Here is a 24,725-nt window from a genome sequence, read left to right on the forward strand (position 1 = left end):
ATGTGGTGATGTAATGATGGCAGGGTGTGTGTGAAGAGTTGGTGAAGAAGAGTGAGAGTTGTCTGCTCAGCCCTTTGGGTGGGGATTGGATGGGTAGAGAAGAAAAGATTATTGACTCAGCAACCGCCCGGCTCAGCCAGGCAGAGCTGTATCAGCACATGTGCAAGCTCCTGTGTTATCCCAGTCACTGGGGAACGGTATCAGTGCTTTGTTTATCCATCTAATCACCTTCAACTCCCCTTGACTTGAAGCATTAAAGCTTCTGCCTCGTGGCAGTTGGAAAATGAGACTTGCAGGGCCTGACTGGGGAGAGCCGCTCTCGGAGCTCCCGCTGCCGTGTTATGACGAGCTCCTCAGCTGCAGCCGAAAGGCCCAACAGAGATTTTTGTGATTTGACTTCAGGGATTGCTTTCAGACATGAAGCAAATAAGTGATTAAGTATAAAGAAGATGTGGTAATGAGTTTCAGATGAGGTCTTTAACGTTTATTAAAAGAGGTCTGAAAGTTCGCTGCTACTACTGTTTCTTGTTTTCCAATTCAAAAAGTCATCTTTGGATCCCACACTGCCCACTGCTTACAAACTGAGGGATCCTATTACTGTAATATTGTAAAAAATAGTCTTAAAAATAAAATAAATCCAGTAGAGTATAAATCTTTTTTCCAGTGTATAGAAAGGCAATGAGCCATTTTAAGAGCAGGAAAAACATGCATTTTGAGATCCAATAGATCATCTAAATTGGTCCCAAACCAAGCTTTAAAATGGCATTGCAAAGACTTTTGCTTTGAATAAATTTAGCATTACGAAACTCAGAATGTAAATAAATAGGGATCTGCTGATTGTTTTGTACTTTGCTAATATTCTGATTAACTAGGAGGAAAGTGGCTTACTAGATAAGACCCTTGAAATAAATAAAACCCTCTCTGACTATTCCAACTGCAGAACTTCAAAATGCAAAGCCAACATTTATGTCCTTCCAGTTACTCCCATCTAGTTTTTAATTACTAATTAACCTTATGAATTTCTAGGTAATGAAAACTTTAAACTCTTATTCTTTATTTTCTACCATTTGTGTGTTTAAAATTTGGATTACTGAATATAGAATTTCCCACTTGCCTGACTTCCTGCAGCTCTCTTGTATATGGAGAATTATTCTAGATTGCCACATCGTATATTTTCAACCCAAACCTTGTCTTCCCAGTGGCGTACCTTGGAGCTAAAATAAGCCTGTGAGTCCACTTAATGTGAACACCTCATGGTTCAGAGCTGCAGAAGAAGCCCCTGTTCAAGGAAACCTGTCTTTGTAATAATGAATGATTGCCCTCCCCTTATCTTAGTTCTCTACTTTGCATGATGTTTGATAGTACTGACCCAGTTTCATGGGTGTACCACATTTTCTTGTATTATTGTATTTACAAAAGAGCTTGGAACAATATGAGGCTCACATTGAAAAGAAAATGTGTCTTTTGGTTTTGAAAAACTTTTATATAAACCTGTTCTTTATTCCCAAATTCCCCCATTATTTTATGCTGAGAGCTGCTCAGCAATTCACTTGTAACTGCTTTCTTGAACCAGAATGTGGAAACAGGTACAATTTAGTGGAATTGCTGAAGGGACCAATACATGGAAGGTGTGATTCTTGCAGTACTGATGGTTAAATCCAAACATATTCTGTTTCTTTGATGAATTGTCTGCTATTTTATTACTGTTAGAATTTCATTACGAGAGCAATAAAATTGCATGCTTGAGCTTTTACACAGCAAGAAATGGGGGGTGCTTACACTCTGTGGGCTTGTTAGATTTCTTTGCATTTTTTTTCCTTTTAGTGTTTCTAAAGAAAAAAACCTCCAGTTATGTATATAAAGCATTTTGCATAGGAAAATCGTTGGAATACCCCTTATTTTGTTTGACAGGGATTTGTGCTAACTACAGAGAAGTACAGTCAGATCTGTTTGTTAAGAGACTTGTGCAATACACATTGGAGAAAAGTATAACAGGTAAAAGAGTCTCTTAGTCTGAGATAAATTTGGAAAATCCACATTAAAAAAATAATGCATTTCTTAAGTGTAGAAAAAAAAAGAAAATTAGTGCTAAAACTAAAACCTAAATATGTTTGATTTATTTACTGTAGGTTGATGCCTTGCGGTTACGATTGGAAGAAAAAGAAACCTTTCTGAATAAAAAAACAAAACAACTTCAAGACCTCACAGAAGAGAAAGGAACCCTTGCTGGAGAAATTCGAGATATGAAAGACATGTTGGAAGTAAAAGAAAGAAAAATTAATGTCCTTCAGAAAAAGGTAAGATCATTGATGAAAGGATATGTTGTAAAAGTTTTGAGGCACATTTAAAGGGAACACATTTATTTCCGATAAGGTATTACTTTTAATATATTAAAAAATGCAGGAAATCTGTAGTAGTCAAGTAGTTCTCTAATATAAAATGTGTTACTGTTATCCATGGAAACATTTTTATAGTATTATATCTTATGTTATATCAAAAAAATACTGGGTGCTGAAGTTGTCGCACTCCAAATTGTTGGAATTAAATGAAAGTCCTAAAAATCCTGATAAAACTTTTTGTTCTTCAACATGAGGGATTCAGTTATCCTTATGAACACTGATTGTGGGCCTGCTGCTAAAAGATCAGGATACTGCATTTTTAGTCTAAAGACTTTTTTTTTTTTTTTTAAATAGGAGGTGGGGGGTGTTGGGAAGAGGAGAGGAGTGGGAAAGGAACCTAAATTAAGTCGGTTTTCTGTTTTTCCTGTGAGCTAAAGACATTAAGAAGGGTGGTTCCTTCCAAAGAGTCAAGTAGTCGTATTTCTAATTTTCCACAAATTTAGCTAACTGCATTTGCTCTCTTTGGGAAGTTGGGTTCAATCATTATAGTTTCCACCTGGGGGAGCAGAGAGGGAATTTCCTGTGAAGGCAGCTCTGTGAGGGTTCTGAATACAGTAGTAGGGCATTTATTTCCATATCCTTTTTCTGACTCTCACAAAAACACTTATGCTACCAGGTATGTTCCTTGTGTCCTGTGTGCCACTCTTTAGCATGTGTAGATGCACTTGGGAACATACAGATAAATGGAGAAAGAGTTCCTGTCTTCAAATATATTTTCCTATTACTTCTCCCCTCCTTTTACAGCCACTCAAAGAATGTCTGCTCCTCCTTACTCTATTATTATGTAGCTAGTTCATGTTACTGTGGTTTTCCTCCAGGATCCATATAGGGTTCACATGGTCGAGCTGTGCTTCTGTCTGCAATTGCTTAAGTGCAGAATTAAAAAAGCCAAGGCCTTATTTTCCAGAATCTGAGAAGACTGCTTTTTCAGGCCTGGGAAATAAAGCCCATCAAAACTGGAATACAAGTATTCTTCCACTTTAATCTCATTTCTGAATATTTGCCTTTTTAGCAATGTTTATGATGTAAAAGATAGCAAACTTCAGGGCTTTTATCCTGTGCTGAATGCTGAATAGTTTTGGACATGGCATGAACATTTTGAGGAACAGAATGCATCTTCTCTCATTCTTTGTGTTCTAAACCCCTCCCCCCCAGCCCCGAACAAACCAAGAAGTTACAATTTCTCTTGTACTTAGATCCTGAGGAAATGGATCAGCAGGAGCAATGTGGGGATCAATAGGGTATCAGTGATCAAAATTTTGTGATTAATAACTGATCACAGAGCTCTCAGCACTATCTGTCATGTCCATGTGCGCAGAAATATGCAGCATAACTTATTTTTTCTGTTTTTAATACATTATGGCTGTTTAGTAGGGCATGCAGATGGTCTTACCTCTTTTGCACCTGCCTCTTTATAGAAATAATCGTTCTCAAGCTGCATGCTCTCTCTTCACTAGATCACAGAGTAAAACATGTTACAGCCTCATTAACTGTAGTATACAATGAGAGAAATCCTGCTAACAAATAGGTGCAAAATCAGAGTTAGTAGTGAACTGATTCTTTAAAACTGGAAGTAGCAAGTGCTTCCAGTTCTTTGTGAGTTGTATCTAGACATTAGATTCTTCTGACTGTAATAATGTCATGCTTGTCTCTGTTTTCTTCTTTCTATACAGGGCTAAATATTACATCCTTGCATTTTTATTTACTTTTGATATGAGGACTTATGAATAACCAGTTATGTTAGTGCCTTAAGTTATTGATGCAAGATAGATGGCTACATCTCTCTCTGTGCAGCCTGAAGTACTTCACTCAGCCTAAAATAATATTTGTTTTAATGGTTGTATTGAAGTAATTGAAGAAGGAAGAATTTGTATATAGTGCTTAGAAATATTTCTGTCAGTAATAACCTGAAACTGAGGAGGAAGGAATATGTAGCTTGGAAATATGCAGTTTCTTGTCTTTCTCTTATGTACATAAATGTTATCTGCTGTGTGAAAAAAATACAAGGGAAACCACACCAAACCCCCCAAACTCCCTTTTGAAACTGGAGCTGTTCCCTCTTTCTGGATAGCTGTTACACTTGGAGGACAGGCAGGTTCTGTTGAGGGCTCCCTAGCGAAGGTATGGAAGAATCAAAACCAAAACAGCAGTGGTGAGTCTCCCAGGATGGCACAGGAACACACACGAGGAAAGAAGCTGCAGAAAAAAGTTAGGTAAGGAGCACTGTCCTCCCATGCAGTGGTTTTGGTGTAATTTTTGACCAAACTGAAAAACTGCTACACTATTCAGTATAATTTGCAGGCTTAAGGGAGGCCCAGCACTGGAACAGCATGTGTTTAGAGGATTTGGATCAAGGTAGATTGGCATGGAGTAATAATAAACTTATGTCAATGTCAGAGGTGCAATATTACTTAATATTTCTTTCTTTTAGAATCTTTGGCACCACTTTCCCATTTTAGTGCCAGTAAAGTTGGGTATGCTGTTTTAATAGCCTTGTTTAACCTGGCAAGGCTACTCTTACACCTCATATCTGTCAGTTTAGCATGCAGAGGGGCAGAGCTCAGAAATCTTGATGTATTTCGTAGCGGAATGTGTAAGTCCTGTGAACACGGCCGAGTTGAAGGCTGAAGGGCAAAAGTGCTGAATGTGGTGATGCTTCTTTCATGTCCCTTTTTGCTCACAAGTTCTCTCTTTTGTATAGTTGCTATAACTGGTGTGTTTTGTCCATTAGGAATCTGTAGATGTGTTAAACCACTAGTTATATCCTCTGAAGTATAAGTCTTGGTGTTGAAAACAGTAGCTGTTGAGACAAGAACAGTGTAGAGGATGTAGACCTGGATCATATTAGGACAACAGCTTGTGGAAATTCTTTTGTGAGGACTGTCATAAAAGAACACCGGGTAAAGGGGGCTAATATAATATTCTACTTTGACTTGCAACATAACTTTTTATGTAAAATGTTACGGTTTCCATCTTTAGTAGTTTAAGCTTTGTGATTGATGAAGTGCTACATGACTGAGGGCCCTAACCTACCAGCTAATTAGCATTTGTAGGAAATGTCATAAAGTCTTAGCTCTCATATAATAATTGGAATCTGTACGTGGAGTGGCTGGACTGTTCACATGAGGTGATACTGTCCAGTTGGTGTTAAAGTCAAATGTGCTGTGCAATTAACTGTGTGCAATACTATGAGCTGTCTTCTGAAAAAGAAAAAAAATACCTATGGTCAGATCAGGAGTGTACTGGGTAAACAAAGGAGTCCTGCCCTTGTGCTGAGAAGTTTGCATCAGTATTATTGCTTGAAGCAGGAATCCTGGCTAAGAACATCACTGAAACTTGAATTCCTGAATCCAGAATGGTCTGGAAAGACCCAAGAGACCATTTTCTTTTGTTTGATCTCAACAAGTAGAAAGTACAAACACATTGCTGATAGAAGATGCCTTTGGATTCTTTTTCATGGTTTAATCAGTTGGCAGCACGTTTTTGTATTTCTAGAAAGGGGTCATGGCATGATGGAGGAAATTTTTATTAACTTTGTCAAATTCTGTCAGACCACTGTAAATAGACTTTTACATGAGCTGGGGTTTTGCAGTCACCAGATCAGAGTTCTATTGTAGTTCTGGAGTCAGATGACAAATTCTGAACTAATTGTTCTGTAAAACAGACCAGTGTTCTGACTGTGTATTTAGAGCATTAAAAAAAATGGAAGTTTTGATGCTGCAAAACTGCTCTGGTACCTGTTGACTTGTGTATTACTTTAAGAGATGAATCTTCTAATAACATATGTTCACTCTAAGAGTACAGCATTCACTGTGCTGAGAATGATTAGATTGTACTTTGGCTTCTTGTGCTTGCAGCTTTGCCAAATCACGGTGTGTTATTCAGATAAGGCAGTCTGAATAAATATAGCCAATTGTTCTTCCAGGGTGGTGGTGTTACTGATCCCAATACATTATCACAAAAATGGATCCTGAAGGATTCTGCACAATAAAATGCAGCCTTGGGACCCTTCAGCTTTGTATGTGATACATATTGAGACTATTTGATAAGTACAACCCCCTCCTTAAGCTGAACCAGGCCAGCTGTTGGGAAGCTCTCAACCTGTACACAGAGACACTGAGAATAATGCCATTAAGATTAGAGGCAGGGATCATTTTCACTTTTCTTTATCTTCTTTAGTTTCCCATTATTTGTCACATGTTACACTACTAAGTTTTTGCAGGATAGTGAAGATCATGGAAATGTGTGAGTTAATATACATTTACTTAGTGAAGCCAACCTGAATGTTCATCCATAGCTATGAGTTTAGGTAAATCCTCGCATGTTGAAATCCAGAATAATTATAAATTTTTCCAGTCTGTGATTGAATTGGTTGTCTTTTCCAATAAATTTGGTACTTAGTGAAAGTAAAAGCCCAGAATTTTGTTGTTCTCCCTCCCATTCCCAATGACCTGCTTGCTACTGCTGCTGTTTTTCAAGTCTAATAGGAGAACAGTTGGATTACACTCTTCTGTTTACTGGCCTATTTGAAAGTAAGCACTTACCCTTGTAGGAGAAAATCACCGAATTCCTCAAATGGAATTTCATGAGATTACAAAACTTAAAAACTCTTTTATCTGATGCCAGTTCTGTAAATGTGGTAATTTTTGAGTATCAGGTATATTGTAAATCATGGACCCTCAAGTAAGTGAAGAAATATTGACTGCACCTGGACTTGCTGTTTAAGTTATTTGGGAATCTTCTTGGAATAATCATGTCTAAGCAGGTCTCCTCTTCATCAATGGCAGCTGATAAATTAATGGAATGGCTGGAGATGTTTGATACCAGGTGTTGGGAAAATTTCAGAAGCATAACTGGGTTTCATTTGAAGTAGCTGAGGCTGCAAACATGTCTTAATTTCCAGTAATTATTCCCTCAATATGAAGGGAAGCATCTATTCCTTGGGGTGACCTTCACTTGTCAGAAAACATTATAAGAAGCAAGACATGTAGTCTTTCATGAAGTGTGGTCAAACTGCAGTTGGTCAAACTACTCTGATTTCTGTACCACTAATGTACATCTCTGAACAGGGAACAAAGGAACGTGTTTGTTTGCATGTTAGAAAATCCTAATTGAAATTTAAAATCGGAAAAGTTAAAAATATTAATTCAGCTGCCTTTGCCATCTGTGGGAAACTGAACATTTTGGATATCTTTTCAATTAATTTGGGACCTACAGGGTAAGAGATGGTTAGTGAAAGTGAAAAAATTACTTTTTATTTGAAAGAATAGGCTGAAATAAGAAAGAAGTGCTTTGAAGAGGTGCTGTAATGTATTTATGTTTGTGCAGCTTAGTGTGATACTATTACTACATATATTATTAACTAATACAATAAACTTCCTAAATGTAGTTATATGTACAGAGAAGAGGCAGGCAGTTGTAAGATACAAAGAATGATGTATAATATATAGATGAGAGATGAAATAAACCCACTTTTCTGGGAAACACCAAATACCTACGTGGAGATAACTTGTATTTAGAATTTTAAAGACAAAGCCTTAAGTTCAAAACTCAGGTTATAAGAGCACACAGAAGTGCTCTGAAAACCAGTGCCATTTGCAAAGTGGGGCTGAGCTTAATGAGGTCCTTACGTAAGGGTTTCCCACTGCTCGGGTGACACCAATGCTACTGGCAAGGAGGGAGGCTGCCCTTCGGCTCCCAAATGTCAATACTAATTAACAAAGTTATCTTTAAATAAGACATTAAGTTTTATTTGCGCCAAGAAAGCAGCCAACTCGCACGCTGGGAATTTTCAACTGTCTGAAGAGTAATATTTTCTTTTTAATAGAGTTGGAGGAAATTTCTTTTGAAGTGTGAAAGAGCTAAATTATGTATAGTGTGACTGGGGAAAAAAAAAGAAAGTAAAAAGTTGTCATACTTTGGGGGTGCAGTAGACCATAATGGAATTATTTAAGGAATAATCATCCATTTAAGGAAATGGATGATGACTTATGTATCTGAAAAAGAGTGGGGGAGAATCAGAATTGTTTAAGAGAAGAAATATGTTTTTCTTTGGAATTCTCTTCCAGGAAATGTCATGGAAGTCTAGTGATTGGAGTTAAAAATTATAAGGGAGAGTTTTATGGGAGTAATTGAGAATAATTTTACACAGAGAGGTATCCTGCTGTCATGAGTTATATTGAATTTTTAGCTGCTGGCTGATAGGGGACTGTATTTGTTTGATCCACTGTTCTTGGACCTACATCTTTGATTGGCAGTGGGACTCTTTCCCCCCGTCTCAGCACGACAGATCCAGCCATTTACTGCTGAATCCTTGACAACTCATTTAAATAACACAAAATCAGATGCTCCAAGAAGTAGCCCATGGCACAAAGTATTGCACAAACCCAGAAGGCCTGTATGTCTTATTTACATGATAATCTTTTTCCTGAAAGCTCTCTCAAGCTCCACTCTCCAGGTGACTGATTTGGACAAGGAGGAAGGAGGTTGGGTGGCTTTTCACCTTTTGTGACTGACACAGGCATTGACAAGGGGGATTCAGAGGGGCAGGGTCATCTCAAATCATAGTTTTATGAAATGTTCCTTAGGAAAACAAATTAATCAGCTTGTTAATTATATGTAGTAAAACCCATCAGAAGACAGTTTTAAATCTTGAGTGATTCAGAAGTGGTGCATTTAATGCATGATTTCATCTGAGAGATTGATGGTTTTGTCATACTGATGCATGAAATATTTAGCAATGTAGTGACTAAATAACTTATTAATCTGATAAACCATCCTTACCTTATTCTGAAATAAGACAGTAGATCCCACTGCTCTTGTTCATCTCCTTGCAAGGATAGGCAGTTAAACTTGATCAGCAACTTGACCTAAAGTGTATCCAAGTTTATTATATCTGGAAATAACAAAGAAACATTTCCCAATAAATATAAAAGGTAGGCTTAGGCATTACTAGTTGCTTTTTACCAATTTTGTAGTATATTAAATTTCTACTCTTTTCTGGCATAGAATCAAACACCTTAATTTATGCATTGCTAGAGCTCCTTGATGTTGGCAGTTGTGCTTTCCTGGTGGTATTCCATTGCTTGTCTGTCTGACTGAGCAGTCTGTGACTAGAGACTCCAATACCTTAGTAAATTGGATATTTTATCACTTTTGGAAAAGCATCACCTCTCACCTTTGAGTGGAGCTCTTATTGGCTTTATGAAAGCATGAAGTTCAAAGACTTGAGAGTATGCATGCAGATAAGTTTAATGGTAACAATAAATGAGAGTTATCTTCATACTTCTCCCTTCGTATTATTGTTACCAGATGTAACCAGAGCTAGTGGTGCCAATTTGGTCAGATTGCTTTGATAATTTTCTTGTTGCCAAGTAGTATGTATTTCTTGGTGGGAGAATCAGTGGTGGTATGTTTGAATATGAGTAGAATAAATCCAAATTTAGAATGGAATCTGAATCTAATTCACTTCCTTGTAGCACACCTGACTTTAATTTTTAACGCCTAGCCAGGCACAGTGCTAAGATCAAAGTGAAATAAAGAGATCGGGCTAATGCAGTTCTTGGAAAGTAAAAAGAAAAAATGGCATAACAGTGTGTAATCTTTTATATATGAAAGAAATATTGGGCTCATTTGCCATTCACTTAGGAATAAATCTGCAGTAAATTTGCCAAAGGTAATTAGGCCAGCTTAAACCCTTACTTATCAGGGAGAAAGATCAGGCCCACTTATATTTATTGCCTAAGAGATGCCTTATATTTGACAGCAGAAATCTCCATTCATGTCCCCACACAGGCACAGAGTCCTTATGGCTCTGTGCTTAACCCCATGCAAAATGAAGTGAAATACCTTTAACCCCCTGCCATGGGAACGTCTGCAACTCTGCTCTCAGTAATGCTGCTGCTGATCTTGGCTGAGAAGCTGCCAAAGGTCCCCGTGAATCTGTAAAGTGTTCATCTTAAAGCAGCAGACTGTTGATAGACAGGATTGGGTGGGTGTTAAGGCACACTTTAAATTTGAGTGAAATACCTGCTGTGTCTCATGCCAAAATCTTAATCTATGGTTAAGTCTGAATTCTTGTTGTGGCTGTCGTGGGAACCATAAAGAGTTTGATTTGAATGTTTCCTTTTTAAAAATAAAAGTCTGTGACTTTTGAGAGTTTCAGATTCTTTGCATGTTGGGAGGTGGATGTGATAGTAAACAGCTGGAGAAATGTGAAGAACTTCAAAGTATAAAAATAAAATATAGTAACAGAAAACAGGAGTTTGCTTATTTAGTTGCAGAAGAGATTATCCCTGGGAATTGTTCACATGATTTCTTGCATGACACTTTATATGTTCAGCAATTCTCACTGTTTGCACACATGCCTAATTAACAGTCATAGACTACCTGAATAACAGTCACAAACTACCTATTAAATGTTGATACTAATGCTAAAATAAAAATCCCTGAGTAGAGCAGTAGAAAATAATATCTGTATATGCTTAGTTTTTGAATAAACTCGTTGCCATGTCTGGGAGTTCTGTAGCATTGAACTTGCCATCATTCAATCATTTAAAAGATCCAGACTATTAGTAGTATCCATCATCTTTGAATGGGGGGCATTGAGAAGGGAAGTGTTGACAGATTATTGTAGTTTCATTGTCAAGCAACGCTCCAGTTTTTTAAAAGAATTTTACAGTTAGGTGCATGTTCTTGAGGAGAAAGCCTGATAAAAATTAAGGTTTTTAATAATTTTAATGCTTGCATTCCACACTACTTATGGAGATAAGTAGTAAATCTGTGTAATATACTGATATAGCCATCATTGCTAAAGGACTTCGGTGTTCTTAACTGCAAACTCCTAACTCACTGCTCTCCTGAGGGTTGTATCTATTGTCTGTCAAACAGAGGGGCACATATTTCAGGTAGTGAACGTGGAGCAAAAAGGGCTTAACTCTGAGGGAGAGAAAACTGCATCTGTCAGTTGCTGAAACTTCTCACCGTCCAGCAAAGAAAAATATTACATGTGTGTTCCCACTTCTAGTGCAGTCTGAGTGTGCCAGTGTCACTGGCACTGTGGTAGCAGCTTAAATCAGAATGCATCTTCAGGATTTTCCTTTAATTGCCAAAGGGACAATGAGTGTTCTCCATAGATCCTTTCATCAAAGCTTTTACAAGAAATAAAGTAAAAATAAAGAAAGCCAAATGAATAAGTATGGCTAAATTGATTAGTAAATCCAAGGCATCAATGACTAATGAAAAACTTGGTTGGAGATAAAAGTATTTCTGTGTCGTAGATGTACTTCATAATAATTTCCTTTATTTTTGTATAGTTGATGATATTAGAGTGAGGCTAAGTTATACATTCAAACCTGCTGGGTTTTAGGAGATACATGATAAAGGAAATTTAGTGATTTTTTTTTTAAATTTTTTAAAAAGGACATTTTTCTTACCAAAAGCCAACTATCTTAAACACAAAACCATATCAGATTACAGATTACTTCCTATTCAGACATTTATATAAAAGCATTGCTGTCTTACCTTTGCTGCTATGGAAAATCTAAACTGTTCAGCAGATGTTGATTAAAGACATCCAAGTTGCTGCGTTTAACATTTCAGTTTAAGTTTAGTGGTGCTTTGATAGTTTATATGTAGAAAGGCTGTCTGGCCTGCAGAAACTAATGGTGAAACTCAATATGTGCATTGTCTTTCGTGCAGCCATAGTGCAAATATTAAATTACATCTCACAGTAACAAGAATCTCAGTTCTCTGATGAACGTTTTGAACACTTCAACTCTTAATGGGTATAAACTTATGTACACTGACCATATGTTAATTTAGAATGGTTAAGGAAAGACATCTCTAAGAGAGGGGGCAGGGATAAATGTTATCCTCCTGCAAAGCTTTTCTTTCATGTAAATGTATTCCACTGTCCCTTATATATCAATATAGATAGTTTCTGTGACCAGGGAGCTAAAAGGAAACTTTCCAAAATAAAGGATATTATTATTTCTGATTAATTGCTGCCCAGCCATTGCTGCTATGGGATTTTTTTTCCCCCTATTTTTTACCACTGGTACTTAAGGAAACTCATTTAAAGTAATACCATGTGAAACCATATTTCCATTTCAAGCTTTTGAATGCAATTTCTAAAGGCAGGCTGCTCTTACAGTAGAAATCAACATACCTGTATTGAATTCATATAGCCATCCGTTATTTACAGTGGTGAGGAGGCAGGACTGTTATTTTTACTTCCAATGTAACAATTTTTGATATTACAGATTTTTTTTCATTTAAAATTAATTTCAGTTTTTAAGGCTTCCTTTCTCTGCAGCCTTAATTTTAAAATAGTGTAGAGTTTAATCTTTTTCCTCTCTTGATTTTGATGAAGTATTATGTTATTAATTAGAATACTTTACTGGAAACCTGGGAAATAAGAGAATATTGGATATCTCAAAAATTTGTAAGGCTGGGGAAAGAGAGCTGTAATTAAGGATTAAAAATGTTTGAGTAGTTTTAAAGCACCATACTTGCACATTTGTCCCTTCAGGTGTGAAATGTCTGTGATTTACGAGTTCTATATAGTTAATTTATCATTTAGAATTGAGAGCAGTACACTTATCTGAAAGTCTCTAAATAAAAGAAGTATACTGAGAGTTCTGTATGTTCTGAAGCAATCAGATAAAACTGACATTACCTCAAGTGAAGTATCCATCCATATTTTTGAAGTCTTTATACCAAATATGTTTAATATTGTCACACAGTTCTGTGTTAAAGGGATATTGTGAACCTGTTCTTATAAGGAGAGATGTAATTACTGTTATATTGTAATTTGTGGCCAGAGTCTTCTGACAGAATTAGTTGTAGCTGCAGGGAGGCATTTCCTGTATCAGAATTGTATATGGTCAGAGTTACATTGTCCCGTGGAAGAGTGTGATGTTTAAATGTGCATTTATTTTGCTTTTGTCTAGACTCTTATATCTTTTATAGCTTTCCATTGGAATCAAAACTACAGGAGTTGCTTAAATGGGAGATGTATTGAGTTTCACATTCAAATCTTACAAAGCATGTTAAATATCTCCTTAAACTTTCCAGGAAAGGAAATAAAGGTATTCTTTTCTTTCACTCAAGCTGGTGATTTAAAGAGTAACCTTAAGCCATCAATAGAATTATAGAGTGGTGTTGGTAAAAACAAAACAGATATTTTGAAAGTATTGCAGTGCATGTGTACATAAATTAAAAATGTATGAAAAATAGGTTAGAAAATCTGGGAGACTACAAATTATGATAGAGTTTAAATTTGCTGAATTGTGTAAATAGAAGTATATGGTATTGCAGTGGAGGGGTGACTTTCTAGACTTTCAATATTTTATTATAAACCATAGTTCTGGATTGAATAGGAAACAAAATTAATCTAAGAGAGCAAGAATGAAAGTGAAAAAAATGCTCTAGGTAATATAACAATTATTTACATTGTTGGGAGTTGATTTAAGAGTTATCAGAAAGGATAAATGAACTACAGTTGAGGGGTACTTATTTGGAGTGAAAAGGCAGGCTTTTATCTCAGATATAACCTCTTCAATGTTTTCGTTTAGAAAATATTCTTCAGTGTTTCAATTAGGGAAAAAAAACCCTCAAACCCTAAGCACCTTTAAGTGCAGATGGGGAAAAGAAGTGATGACTTGCCCAAAGAAGAAATTTGGAGTGTTAATGCCAGGAGATTGAAGGGAGTGATTAATAGAGTTTACAGAGTGTTTGAAACGGAATGTGGTAGTGAAAATTCCCAATATTCCGTCCTCAGAAATAATGGGTAGTGGAACAATAGATGATAACTGCTCTCTAAATGACTTCTGTGTCATCCCACCTGAAAAATCATGTTTGAGTTCAGACATCCCATGGTCAGAAGAATGATGTAAATGTAAAAGTGTTAAACAAAAATAATAGTTAGAAACCTGTTGGGTTCAGGTATCTGTCTAAAGCCAATGGAGCTTAGTTTTTTATTTTAACATCCTGAAGGTATAAATACCCCAAATGAGGATAAATTATTTTGGACAGTGTAAAACTTAGAAAAAGAGTAGCATGAAATCAGACTGACAAGGTCATCTATTAAATGACTGGGTAGCCTTCAAATGGGAAAGGAAATTCAATTACCATAGGTTTTTCACTGGGTGTAACATAGGCAGTCCTGGAAAGGATCTTAGAGTATTATAGTATGTTCCACTGCCCACAAGCAGGATTTGAAGGAGATTCTTAGAGTGAATAAAAACATGGCTTTTTCTCTAGGGATTAAGTCAGGCTTCCAGCCTCTCCACATCACAACCTTCTCAACCTTTTTACTTTGAAATGAAGTCTAGTTGGAGAGTTTCTGCCTGTTATTCAGAACTTGAAGTTATGGCTCTTTTCACTAATTAAAAAGAAATATTTTTTTCTGAATGTCTGTCTATTTGCCTATTTACTATTTTTTGAAAGTATGTAAAATTACCACATTTCTCTTTAATAACCACATTGATTTTAATAAGATATTATACAGGGAAATATTTTTTATTAAAAATAAGGTAACATGCTTTTTAGCACCTTTCTTGTGATACTTTGGATATCCAAACCTAAATCTGCCTTTGGAACAGATTGGTCATCTATCTTACAGCTTATGTTGTTTTTCCATTTCTATATATATTTCCTTTCATGGGTCTGTATATTTTAAAGCAAAGTGCACAACATGCACCTCTTGTGCTACTTCCTATTCCTCTTGTCCAGCATATTGATTTCAACATGTTCCTTGTTATGGAAAACTTCCTCTTCTGCTGCCTAACTGGCTCCTACTCTCGCTTTGCAGCCTCCTGAGGTGCCTGTTCTTACCCTATTTCCTTTGTAGCTTCCCTTTTCAGTATTCCCTGTTGCCCAACACTTGTCTCTATAACTTGTCTGCTGCCTCTCTCTTCCCACCATCTGTTAACTTTTTTATGAGATGTACTGTAACTTTTCAACCTGGGCAGAGGCCCCCAAGTCTTCCCAATTGATACAGATATAATAGGAATGATAAGGTACAAACTAAAAGTTAAATCACTGTTTAAATTCAGTGATATATATTAAAGTATAAAAATGCCAAAGCAGCTTTTTTCTACATATTTAGAGTTTACATGACAGTATATTCGTATGTGCTTCTGTGGCTTGCATAGGACAAAGTGTAACAATTTTCCATGTTTCCAAGTCTTGAAAAATTCTTGTGTAAGCTCACATAACCTATTTTATATGCATCTACACCAAACAGTACAAAACTGGACATGAGTAAAAAAAAAAAAAAACAAAATCACTAGGTGTTTTCAAGTACCTGAGAAGCAGGACTGAGCAGAAAGGTATGATTCCTCATGGCTGACTTCGAGAAGTACTTCAGGTCATGATTTCAGGTGTTCTCAGTGTGCAGTTGGGCCAGACTTCAAAAAAAGTTCCGTAATCAGCCATTACCCTGTAACTGGTAAAGTATTGTGAGATGTAGGAATTCAAACCTAACCAACCCAGCTTGAAAATCTGGCCCTTATACATACAGACAGCTGTTCTAAGAAGAATTAGCTTGTTAAGAATGAACATCTTACCTCTTTGTGTCATTATGGGAATTATTTGTTAGTCTATTTTGTATTTCTGTATTTACTGTCTGGAAAATACCTATTGCATTTTGAATTACATCACAATAAATACATATAACGAGAGCAAAAAATTTTCAATGAACGTCTCACAACATTGTGAGTCCTGCTTAGAGGAGTCCAAGAGTCAAGCTGTTTTGTTCAGAGAATTTATTGGCCCCTGAGGAGAAGGAGACAGAGACTGAGTATTTCCAGATACACAAGTGGATATTATCAGCCCAGGCTTCTTTTGGCTGGCTTCCTGGGGAAGGTTAATTTTAGCATTAAGTTCCAGCTCTTTCTCAGCTGGAGTCTGGCAACAGAAGCCAAACTTTCAGTCCAGGAGCTCCCTTCTGTGTGACAGCCTTCTCCTCTCTTGGCTCAGTTTGCCCACTGACCTGCTTTTATAGCCCTGTAAAAGTATCAGCTGACTTGAGGGCAGATCTCTTCCCTAAGCAGCCCTGGGGGAGTTTCCTTCTCCTCTCTGTGTGAAAACTCAGTGCTCACATCTTCTCTCTTAATGCTTGTTGATTCCTCTGAATTCTTCCCCTACCTGTACCTTTGAATCCTGTATTATGGAAGGAATTTAGAATCTCACAGTAAGTAAAAATGGATGAAATATTTCCTTCAGTAACTGCACAATAAAACAAACATACATGCTTGTTTTGGAAGAAGAAAAGAAGAAAATATACTTGCCACTTTTGATGTCCAATTTTAGTTGCATTTGCCTCTATTTATTGATGCAATAGGATGCTCTCAGTTTCTACATCTGCACTGGTATAGTAGGCTGATGTTTCCAATTACAGAATAAAGACAATTTTTTTTCAAGTCACAGATAAAACAGCACTTTATTGCAGGTACTGACTAGAGAATATGACTGTGTATTTCCAGTAAATGATGCACTTTTCCCCCTAGTGATCAAGGGGGAAAGATCATAAGTTCTTTTCCTTTTTATATATTTTTTCCTCTCTCCAAAATTCTAGGGGAAATATAGTTTCTCTTTAGGTAAACTTTACAGTCTTATTGGATTTTTAAATATACTTTAATAACACTTTGTGCTCCTGTACTGTTTTTCCTGAGATTTTGCTAATCCTCAGTTGATAATCCATACTTTTAACAAACTGAATCATATGGAACACCCGATGACCTGGGAAATACTTGCACATCATGTGCAGAGATCTCTTGATTCTACCATGGACTTACTTGCTTTCCTCAGCCCACTTCAGGAAAGTTTAATTACTGTGTAACATCTGTTCAGAAGCTTGATATCAACGTAAATATCATGTCTTCATTAATCATGTCCTTTTTTGTATTTGCAACTTTACGACTCTGCTGTGGTGAACGTGTTGAATAGACTATGAAATGGGTGGATAGAGTGAACATCAGGGACTAAACTGTTTAGTAGCAAGAAGGTTTTGTGATGAAAAAATGAGATAAATTGACTTATTTGTGAAGAAGTTAGTATCTCAAATCCTTCAGTTTTATTTGTGAAATAATGTAGTATTTTACTTTGCAGTCTTTTACATTAATGTATTTTACATTACAATGTCTGTGAGGACACCAAGTAGAAGCCTTATTTTGCTTAAACACTGTGTAAACTAACATCCTCCAGGCCCAGAGCACTTGCTACTTCGTTAGACAAGTTTTATGTGAAGATTAGCAACTTCAAATGAAGGACAAGGGAAGATGCTGCTGCTGCATTGGATAAAATAGACACCACCAAGTGGTTAATGATGTAAATGAATATATAGAATATATTCACTTACATATATAGAATATAGGTATAAAAATAAAGATCAGCCATACAAGTAAGTTTTCAAAACCCAGTATCAATCCAATGATCTGTGTGATTCTAACAGAAAAAAAAAAACAAAACAAAACAAATTTGAAGAAGCAGAAAATGTTCTGTATTGAAATGCTGTAACTTTGGAAGGAAACGGTGTAAGTGTATATCAGAAGAAATACTCTGATTAAGTTTTTTTGTTTGTTTGTTTTCCAGTTTCTTATTCTGGTCTTATGTATTTTTCTGGTTTTTAATCTTGCCAAGTAGAGCAAGGTTCTGAATGATTATTTCCTGCTTGGCTTAGGTGCATTGGGAAGGTAGCAATGGGGGGATTACTGGCTCATGCCACTGCTCTATTGCTCTTGTCATCAGGTTCATGTGAGGGCTGATGTCTGAAGCAGCATTTGCTTCATTAGCTCCTTTGTGACAGTCACTGTGCAGCTGCATTTTGGTACTTTGGAGTGTTAGTCCTGAAGGGAGTTTGAGGTAAAAACTCCTCAAACAGATCAGTTTTTTTGTGTGAAAACCTTACAGACCTATTGAGCTGGAGAATGGTTTCTCCTTATCCACGGCTGGCAATGTTGTTTTACGTAATCTAAAGGACTGTGTAATTTTTATGTGCAGCTTTAAAGGTACCTTTTATTGTCTCTGGTTTAGTAATGGACTGCCACATTGGCAGTGCAGGGTTGAGCTGGCCATATGCCCTGAGCCATCTAAAATCTCTGGTGTTAAAGTCTTGTGGGGCAAAATAACATGAGAATACGGAGCTAAAAGGTACTGTTGAACCACGAGGTGTGTTGTAGTGTCAAGTAACACTGCTGCATTACTTCAATTTGGAAAAAGTAAATTTGCAAGGTAGTAACAGGAAGGCACTCAGGATATATTTTAAATTGAGATCGTATTGTGCAATAGGCAACTATAGGTAAGAAGTGTTATTCTATTTAGACACAGTCAAGCATTTTAGTGGATATTGGAACTTGGATAATGGAATCCAAGAGTATTTTATCATGTCATTATAAGATTAAAAACTTTTTTCATGTTACATTAGCAAAAGCCAAAAAAGATCAGTACATACCTTCTACTTTAATAAATATGTTTAATTGCAAGCAGCAACCCTCCATTTTATAATTTTATATTGCAGTAAAATTTTTAACATATCATTAATTTTTAGAATCTAAAAGTATGTGGGGTTTGACTTTTGAAAAAAAATATTCCTAATTTCTTCTTATCTGTCTGCCTGCTTAAAAGGAGGAAGACCAAACTGTGAGTTAAGGGGGCTGGATGAGGAACCATTTTTGGGGCAGCCTCTTTCTAAACAAAAGATAATTCTGCAATGCCAAGCCATAGAAGGAAAAATTGTCCTTCAGTGGACTCATTTTGTTAGTTGAAACCCTGAAAAATGTACTTAGGTCATAACATGATTCTAAGTGTAAAGCTTCCTCCTCCTACCCCATAGACTGAAACTTCAAATAGCTTTGGTAAAGCCTGTTAATTTTAAAATACTTTGACTGATTTGCTTTTTATTAACTGTACATCATTTGGTAAAAAATCCTGGCTAAAGGATCTAAAAAATCTACAGTGCTTTCCAAAAACTATACTTCTGTGTTGAGCTTTCAGGTAATAATAGTTTTCCAGACATAGCTGGGAAAAATGGTTTCATTTTTTAATGTGTGTCCTTCATTACAAACTATGCACAACCTCCCCCCCCCACACACATAACTGAGCAGAGATGCTGGGATGTCTGTAGACACATCTATTTTCCTGAGTCACCACCAAAGCTCATTTCATCTTCTGAGGTATCCTGAGATATTTCTGAAAAGGACCATGTGAGCCAGAACATTTACCACGAGGCTTACTAATAAAAATAAATTGTGTGTAAGTAGCCATTTAGAGTTTTTACATTTGAACTGTACCTAACTGTTTTTTTCTGGTTTGATTAATAGTTACATTACTTTTGTCTTTTCTTATCTATGTCTGTGAAGCAGCAGCTGAAGTCTGAGAATGAATACTAAGTTTTAAAGTAGTCATAGATAATGGTAGATGAATACTGTGGTTTATTAAAACTTTTTTTCTGGCAATGCCATTGTTGTTTAAAGTAGAATGTAACAGTATTTGGGAAATTGGTCCGAAGAATTTTTTTTCTTAAAATATTAAGATCTTTTTTAGGAAGTAATGGAAATGATGCTTACAAAGGTTCTGTTTTCTCCCCTGGATTTTAATTTTAAATCTAAGTTAAACTAATCTTATTGATCCACTTCACTGGAACAGACATGACCTGTGTTTTAATATGATACAGAACTCAAAGACTTCTGCCTAGAGAAATTTAGAGTAGAGAAAAATGAATTTTAGGATTAGAAACCAGTGTTACAAAATACTTGTCTGAGTTATTTAAAACTCAGATACAGAGCAGAGAGGAAAATACTTTCAACTAAGTTTAAGTATATGGCTTTATGTTATCACCAGCTAGGCCTAAGAAGTCTTGGCTAAGTTCTCTCTTATGGGGTCTTAGACTCTCATATTTTAATGCATATCTCTGAAGGCAAATTGTTGTAGTGTGGAACATTTTCTGTGATTATATAATTTTCCTGCAAGTACAGTACATTAATTTTGATAATGAAAGGAATTTTCCTTTGAAAACTTGGGTTACTGTGAATTTTAAAGCCTGTCTGTGGGTGAGATTTATTTTAATCCCTTGAGTATTTAATAAGCATTCCTGAGACTGTGACAAGATTAGCACTTGAGGTTTATTGACAGGATGTCTCATAGGAAAGACATTTATCTGTAAGGGTATTGTTTTAAAAGGAAGAATAAAGTCTGGCTTAAGCTCTGGGAATATCCACACTTTCTGAAACGCAGAGAGAACGAAGCAGTTTCTTTTCATCACGGCACAGGGACACAGCAGTTTGCAGAGGTAAGAAGTCCATGTTGCCAAAACTTCACAGTAATTGACTTCCTATCTGAAGAAAAATGTAAGTGCTTGAGGATTAAGAAAGTCTTAACAGTCCCTGTCATAAGCTGCATTCAGGCATGCTCAAAAGTCATTACTCAAAACCAGAATTATATCCTTACACATATGCTTGTACCCAAATATATATCTGTTGGAGAATGACAGAGGTTACCAAAGGGTTTGTTGTTCTTTCTGGATTTAAAAAAACCCAGGAAGAGCTAAATCATATCTTGTATTCCAAGATTTTAGCATGTGAGACTGCTCAATCTCTTTGTCTCCTGTGATCTCTTGGAGAGAACTCTGTGATTAACTGGTCATAAAGTCTTGTCTGCATTAGCAGGGCTTTGCTGCTCCTGTGCCCATCCCAACAAACAAATACTCTGTGTTACTGTCTACATTCACGTACCCCAGTGTGGTCCTGTTCCCTTCAAAGTATTTCCTTCAGGTTTATATACCACAAATAGAAGAATAATCAGATCCTTTCCTCTTACTTTATCTATGGACTATGCATTGAATGACTTACTTTAAAGCAGTTGTGATTCAATAGGGATGTTTTTAATTTGCTGCCTGTTCTCTTTACCTCTGAGGAAAGAATTTTGTAAATGCTGAATAATTTTAGAACATGTTTTCTTGGTTAAGGGTTGGATCATATTTTAAATTAGTTTTAAGAGGAAGGAAATCGTGTAAATGCTGTGGAATTCAGATAAGCACTATGCATAGGAAATAAGTACTTTAATTTAGGGTGGCTAGAATTGGTAGGTCAAGCTGATGATAATAAAGGACCAGATCTTAGCTTTGTTTCAAAGAACATGTAATCAATATTCACTCTCCTGTTTTATTTCTCTTTTACTTGAGAATTTGTTTTGGTGAAACTGAAATGTGCAATTGCTTAAGTATTCCACAGGGTGTCATGAGGTAGTTGTTGGAATCATTAATACTTGGATGAAGTAAAGAAAGAAACGTAGTGTGCAGTCCTCTGAATGCCAGCTAATGTAATTTTAGATGTGACTAATACACATGCCATAAAATAAAAAGTTCTTAACTCATTAACACATGTATCATATTTCTGTATCTGTATAAAATATACACACGAAGAAAAATATTACAAGAGGTCGTTTACAAGAGTGAGCTATTCTGTGTCAGGTCTTCCCAAAGAAACCTTTCCATATATTCCTTAGTATTTTATAGTTTACACAGCAAGTGGAATCTTTGGCTCATAGCAGCAATCTGACATACAAAACCATGTATATAAAAGAGAAAAAAAGAGAAAGAAAGTACAATACTTATATTTGCCATACTATAAAGAATTTTTAATTGGAATGTTGTCCTCCAAATTTATTAAAAAATTTAATTTTTATTTAAGTTCTTTTCATATTTAAATTTATTTAAACACACCACGCCGTGCACACAGCTGTACTGTGGATTTTATGACTTGTTAATTATAGATATATATGATGTCAAAACTTAACTTCAGGATTTTTTCCTGCACATGTATAATGTAGCAGTAGGACAACTTTTAGCAAAGTATGTCCCAAATTAGTGTGTTTGATTATAGTGGTACATTCTTACATATGGAGATCAAATTTTTATTGACATGACTGTTGACTTCTGCAGAGCTGCACACTCATTGAATTCAACTTCAGGTGTGTAAAGAAATCTTTAAATACAGTTTGACAGTAACTATAAAGGATCCTGCTTCTGTTAAAATCAGAGTTGTTTTAAATGGAAATTATATTGGCTATGAGAAAAAAAAATCATTGCAGTATGAAATGAACAGCAAAACATCATTTCAGTAGGAAGAGAACGTGATCCAAAGGGGAAAATCATGGATGAAAGTAAGATTTTGAATCTCTTTTGACAGTAATAATTTGCCTAATTTTGACAACATCTTTAAAACCAGTTTTGAACAAATGACACTGTGTGTATTTTGGCATATTTTCTCATAGTATATAAAGTGGCATACTAAAACGATAGACCAGTTAATTTTCTTGTTACTATTTATTTGTGCTAAATCTTGGGTTTGTGCCAGTGGCATAATAGAGAGTGGCACTGAGAGTGCAGGATGGAGGGGCTTTGATTCTTCTGATAGACAATTAATGACATTTTACACCTATGACATAACACATGTCCTCTCTGCATTATGCCAGGGAGGTCACAGTGCCTCACAGCCAGAGGAAGGGAGTGCCATGACAGTCAGCAGCTCAGTGGTTTTATTTGAGTTTACTTCCAAAATCCACATCGTCCTGAGGACAGTGTTTTGTGTAAAACCTTTCTGATTTAACTCCTTCTGGTTTAACCCTTTCTGATTTAACCACTATAAATCATGACCTGTTCAACACACCAGTGTGTTTGTAGGTACCTTGGCAAAAGGTTTAAATACTTTTTAGAGGAAGAACCTGACATGTCTAAAGCAGTTAAAATATCCAAAATCGTGTGACATACTTTAAATCTTCATGAAGGTGTAGAAAGTGAAATGGAAATAGTGGCTTTTGAGGTTTTTAGTTTGGTTTTCTTGGTTTCTGGTTTTGGTGTTTGGAAGGATAAACATCCTGATCTCTGTGCAGGTGAGTTTTCTTTACAGCAGGGCATCATGGAAGGAGAGGTTTTTAAATAGGCAGGTTATCATCTTTCCTCTTCCTCAGTTTAAGGCTCACTCAACTCGCTTTGCCTCGCCCTTTCTTTGTCCTTCTTATTGAACTAGAATAATCTAAAGGGGTAATTCCAGGCATACTTTGAATTACTGAGATAATGCAGTACCTTAAACGAAAGTGATTAATATCAGAAAATATTTAAATAATAAAATACCTGACTGCATTGAGATTTTTCCTAGATTTCATTAGAAAATTATACTTGTATAGCAAAGAAAAAACATAGAAATGACAGAAATTAAAAACTGTTGATATTATAGCAGGTACAAATTTGAGAGTATCATATGTGTGATGTGTATACACTCAACCCCCAAGTTCCTCTTGGAATGTTAAGGTTGATGAATATTATAATCTGTTTTTATTTTCAGATTGAAAATCTCCAGGAGCAACTTAGGGACAAAGACAAACAACTAACGAATCTAAAAGACAGAGTGAAGTCGCTGCAAACGGATTCCAGTAACACAGACACAGCACTAGCAACCTTAGAGGAAGCTCTATCAGAAAAGGTAATGTTTTCTCAGGAACAGCATTATGTGCTGCTCTTGTGGGGGAACTGTGGGCAGAAAGTGTCTCTTTAAGTTGGTCTGGCAGCTGTCACAAAGCCCGTGGGCCTCGTCAGGAAAGCAGGTGGCTCTGTTCTGGGAGGATGAGCAGGGAGGGATGATGGCTGAGGAGCTGACCCAGGACTCTGAGGGAAAGAAGGATCCTTTTAAATGGTCATGGAGAAAATGACCCAGGGCAAGGGAAGATTTTCCCTTAGTCAATGAGATGAGTGGTTGTTCCCTGAAAGAACTGAAAATTGGACACCTGACTTAAAGAAGGTAGGAGTTTGGATATTTTTCTGTCTTTGGGATCTTGATTATCCTGTTCTTTTGTCCATTAAGCAGGGCCTAACTGAACAGCCAAGAGGAATTGGCTGCACCAGCTTGCTTGTGCTGTTGTTTCTTGCTGTTAGCACTGTTGGTTTCCTACACTTCATTTGTGAGGGAAACTGTTTCATAAAAAAAATAATTGAGAATTACTTTTTTTTTTTTTTTTTTTCCCCTTTACAAACTGTATGCCTTTAATTTGAAAATACCTAGCAGAAGGGATAAATCTGGACTGTTTAAATTAGTGCCAACATTCCTACCAGTTTCGGTGAGGTCAGGTTTCTTCTTTCAGTTAACTTTGCATGAGAGTTAATGCAAGTGAATTTATATGCCCAAAAAATTAGTACAAGTATCCACATTTTGCAGCTCACAGATCTTAATATATACCACTTAAATATGAACAGGTGAGTGTGACTAATTAAAGTAATACGTGCCATTCTGCAGTGTGTATGAAGATATTTATGACTGTATATGACCTTAA

General features: G+C 36.2%; 1 protein-coding gene across 9 annotated transcripts in view; it reads left to right on the plus strand.

Moving 5' to 3' along the window:
* ERC2 (ELKS/RAB6-interacting/CAST family member 2) overlaps positions 1 to 24,725 on the plus strand; it is a 411,704-nt gene that overhangs the window by 127,608 nt on the left and 259,371 nt on the right. For all 9 annotated transcript variants that reach the window (XR_003571338.1, XR_003571339.1, XR_003571340.1 and 6 more), the window contains exons 7-8: positions 2,130 to 2,297; positions 23,744 to 23,881. Coding sequence is in view for 1 of the 9 variants with exons in the window: in XM_027884805.1 (XP_027740606.1) it covers positions 2,130 to 2,297; positions 23,744 to 23,881 (306 nt within the window). In the remaining 8 variants the exon portion in view is untranslated. The remainder of the gene's footprint in view (positions 1 to 2,129; positions 2,298 to 23,743; positions 23,882 to 24,725) is intronic.

Source organism: Empidonax traillii, unplaced genomic scaffold (assembly GCF_003031625.1).
Source record: "Empidonax traillii isolate 1590-97213 ecotype Southwest subspecies unplaced genomic scaffold, ASM303162v1 scaffold155:size2260171, whole genome shotgun sequence".
Taxonomy (NCBI): Eukaryota; Metazoa; Chordata; class Aves; order Passeriformes; family Tyrannidae; genus Empidonax; species Empidonax traillii.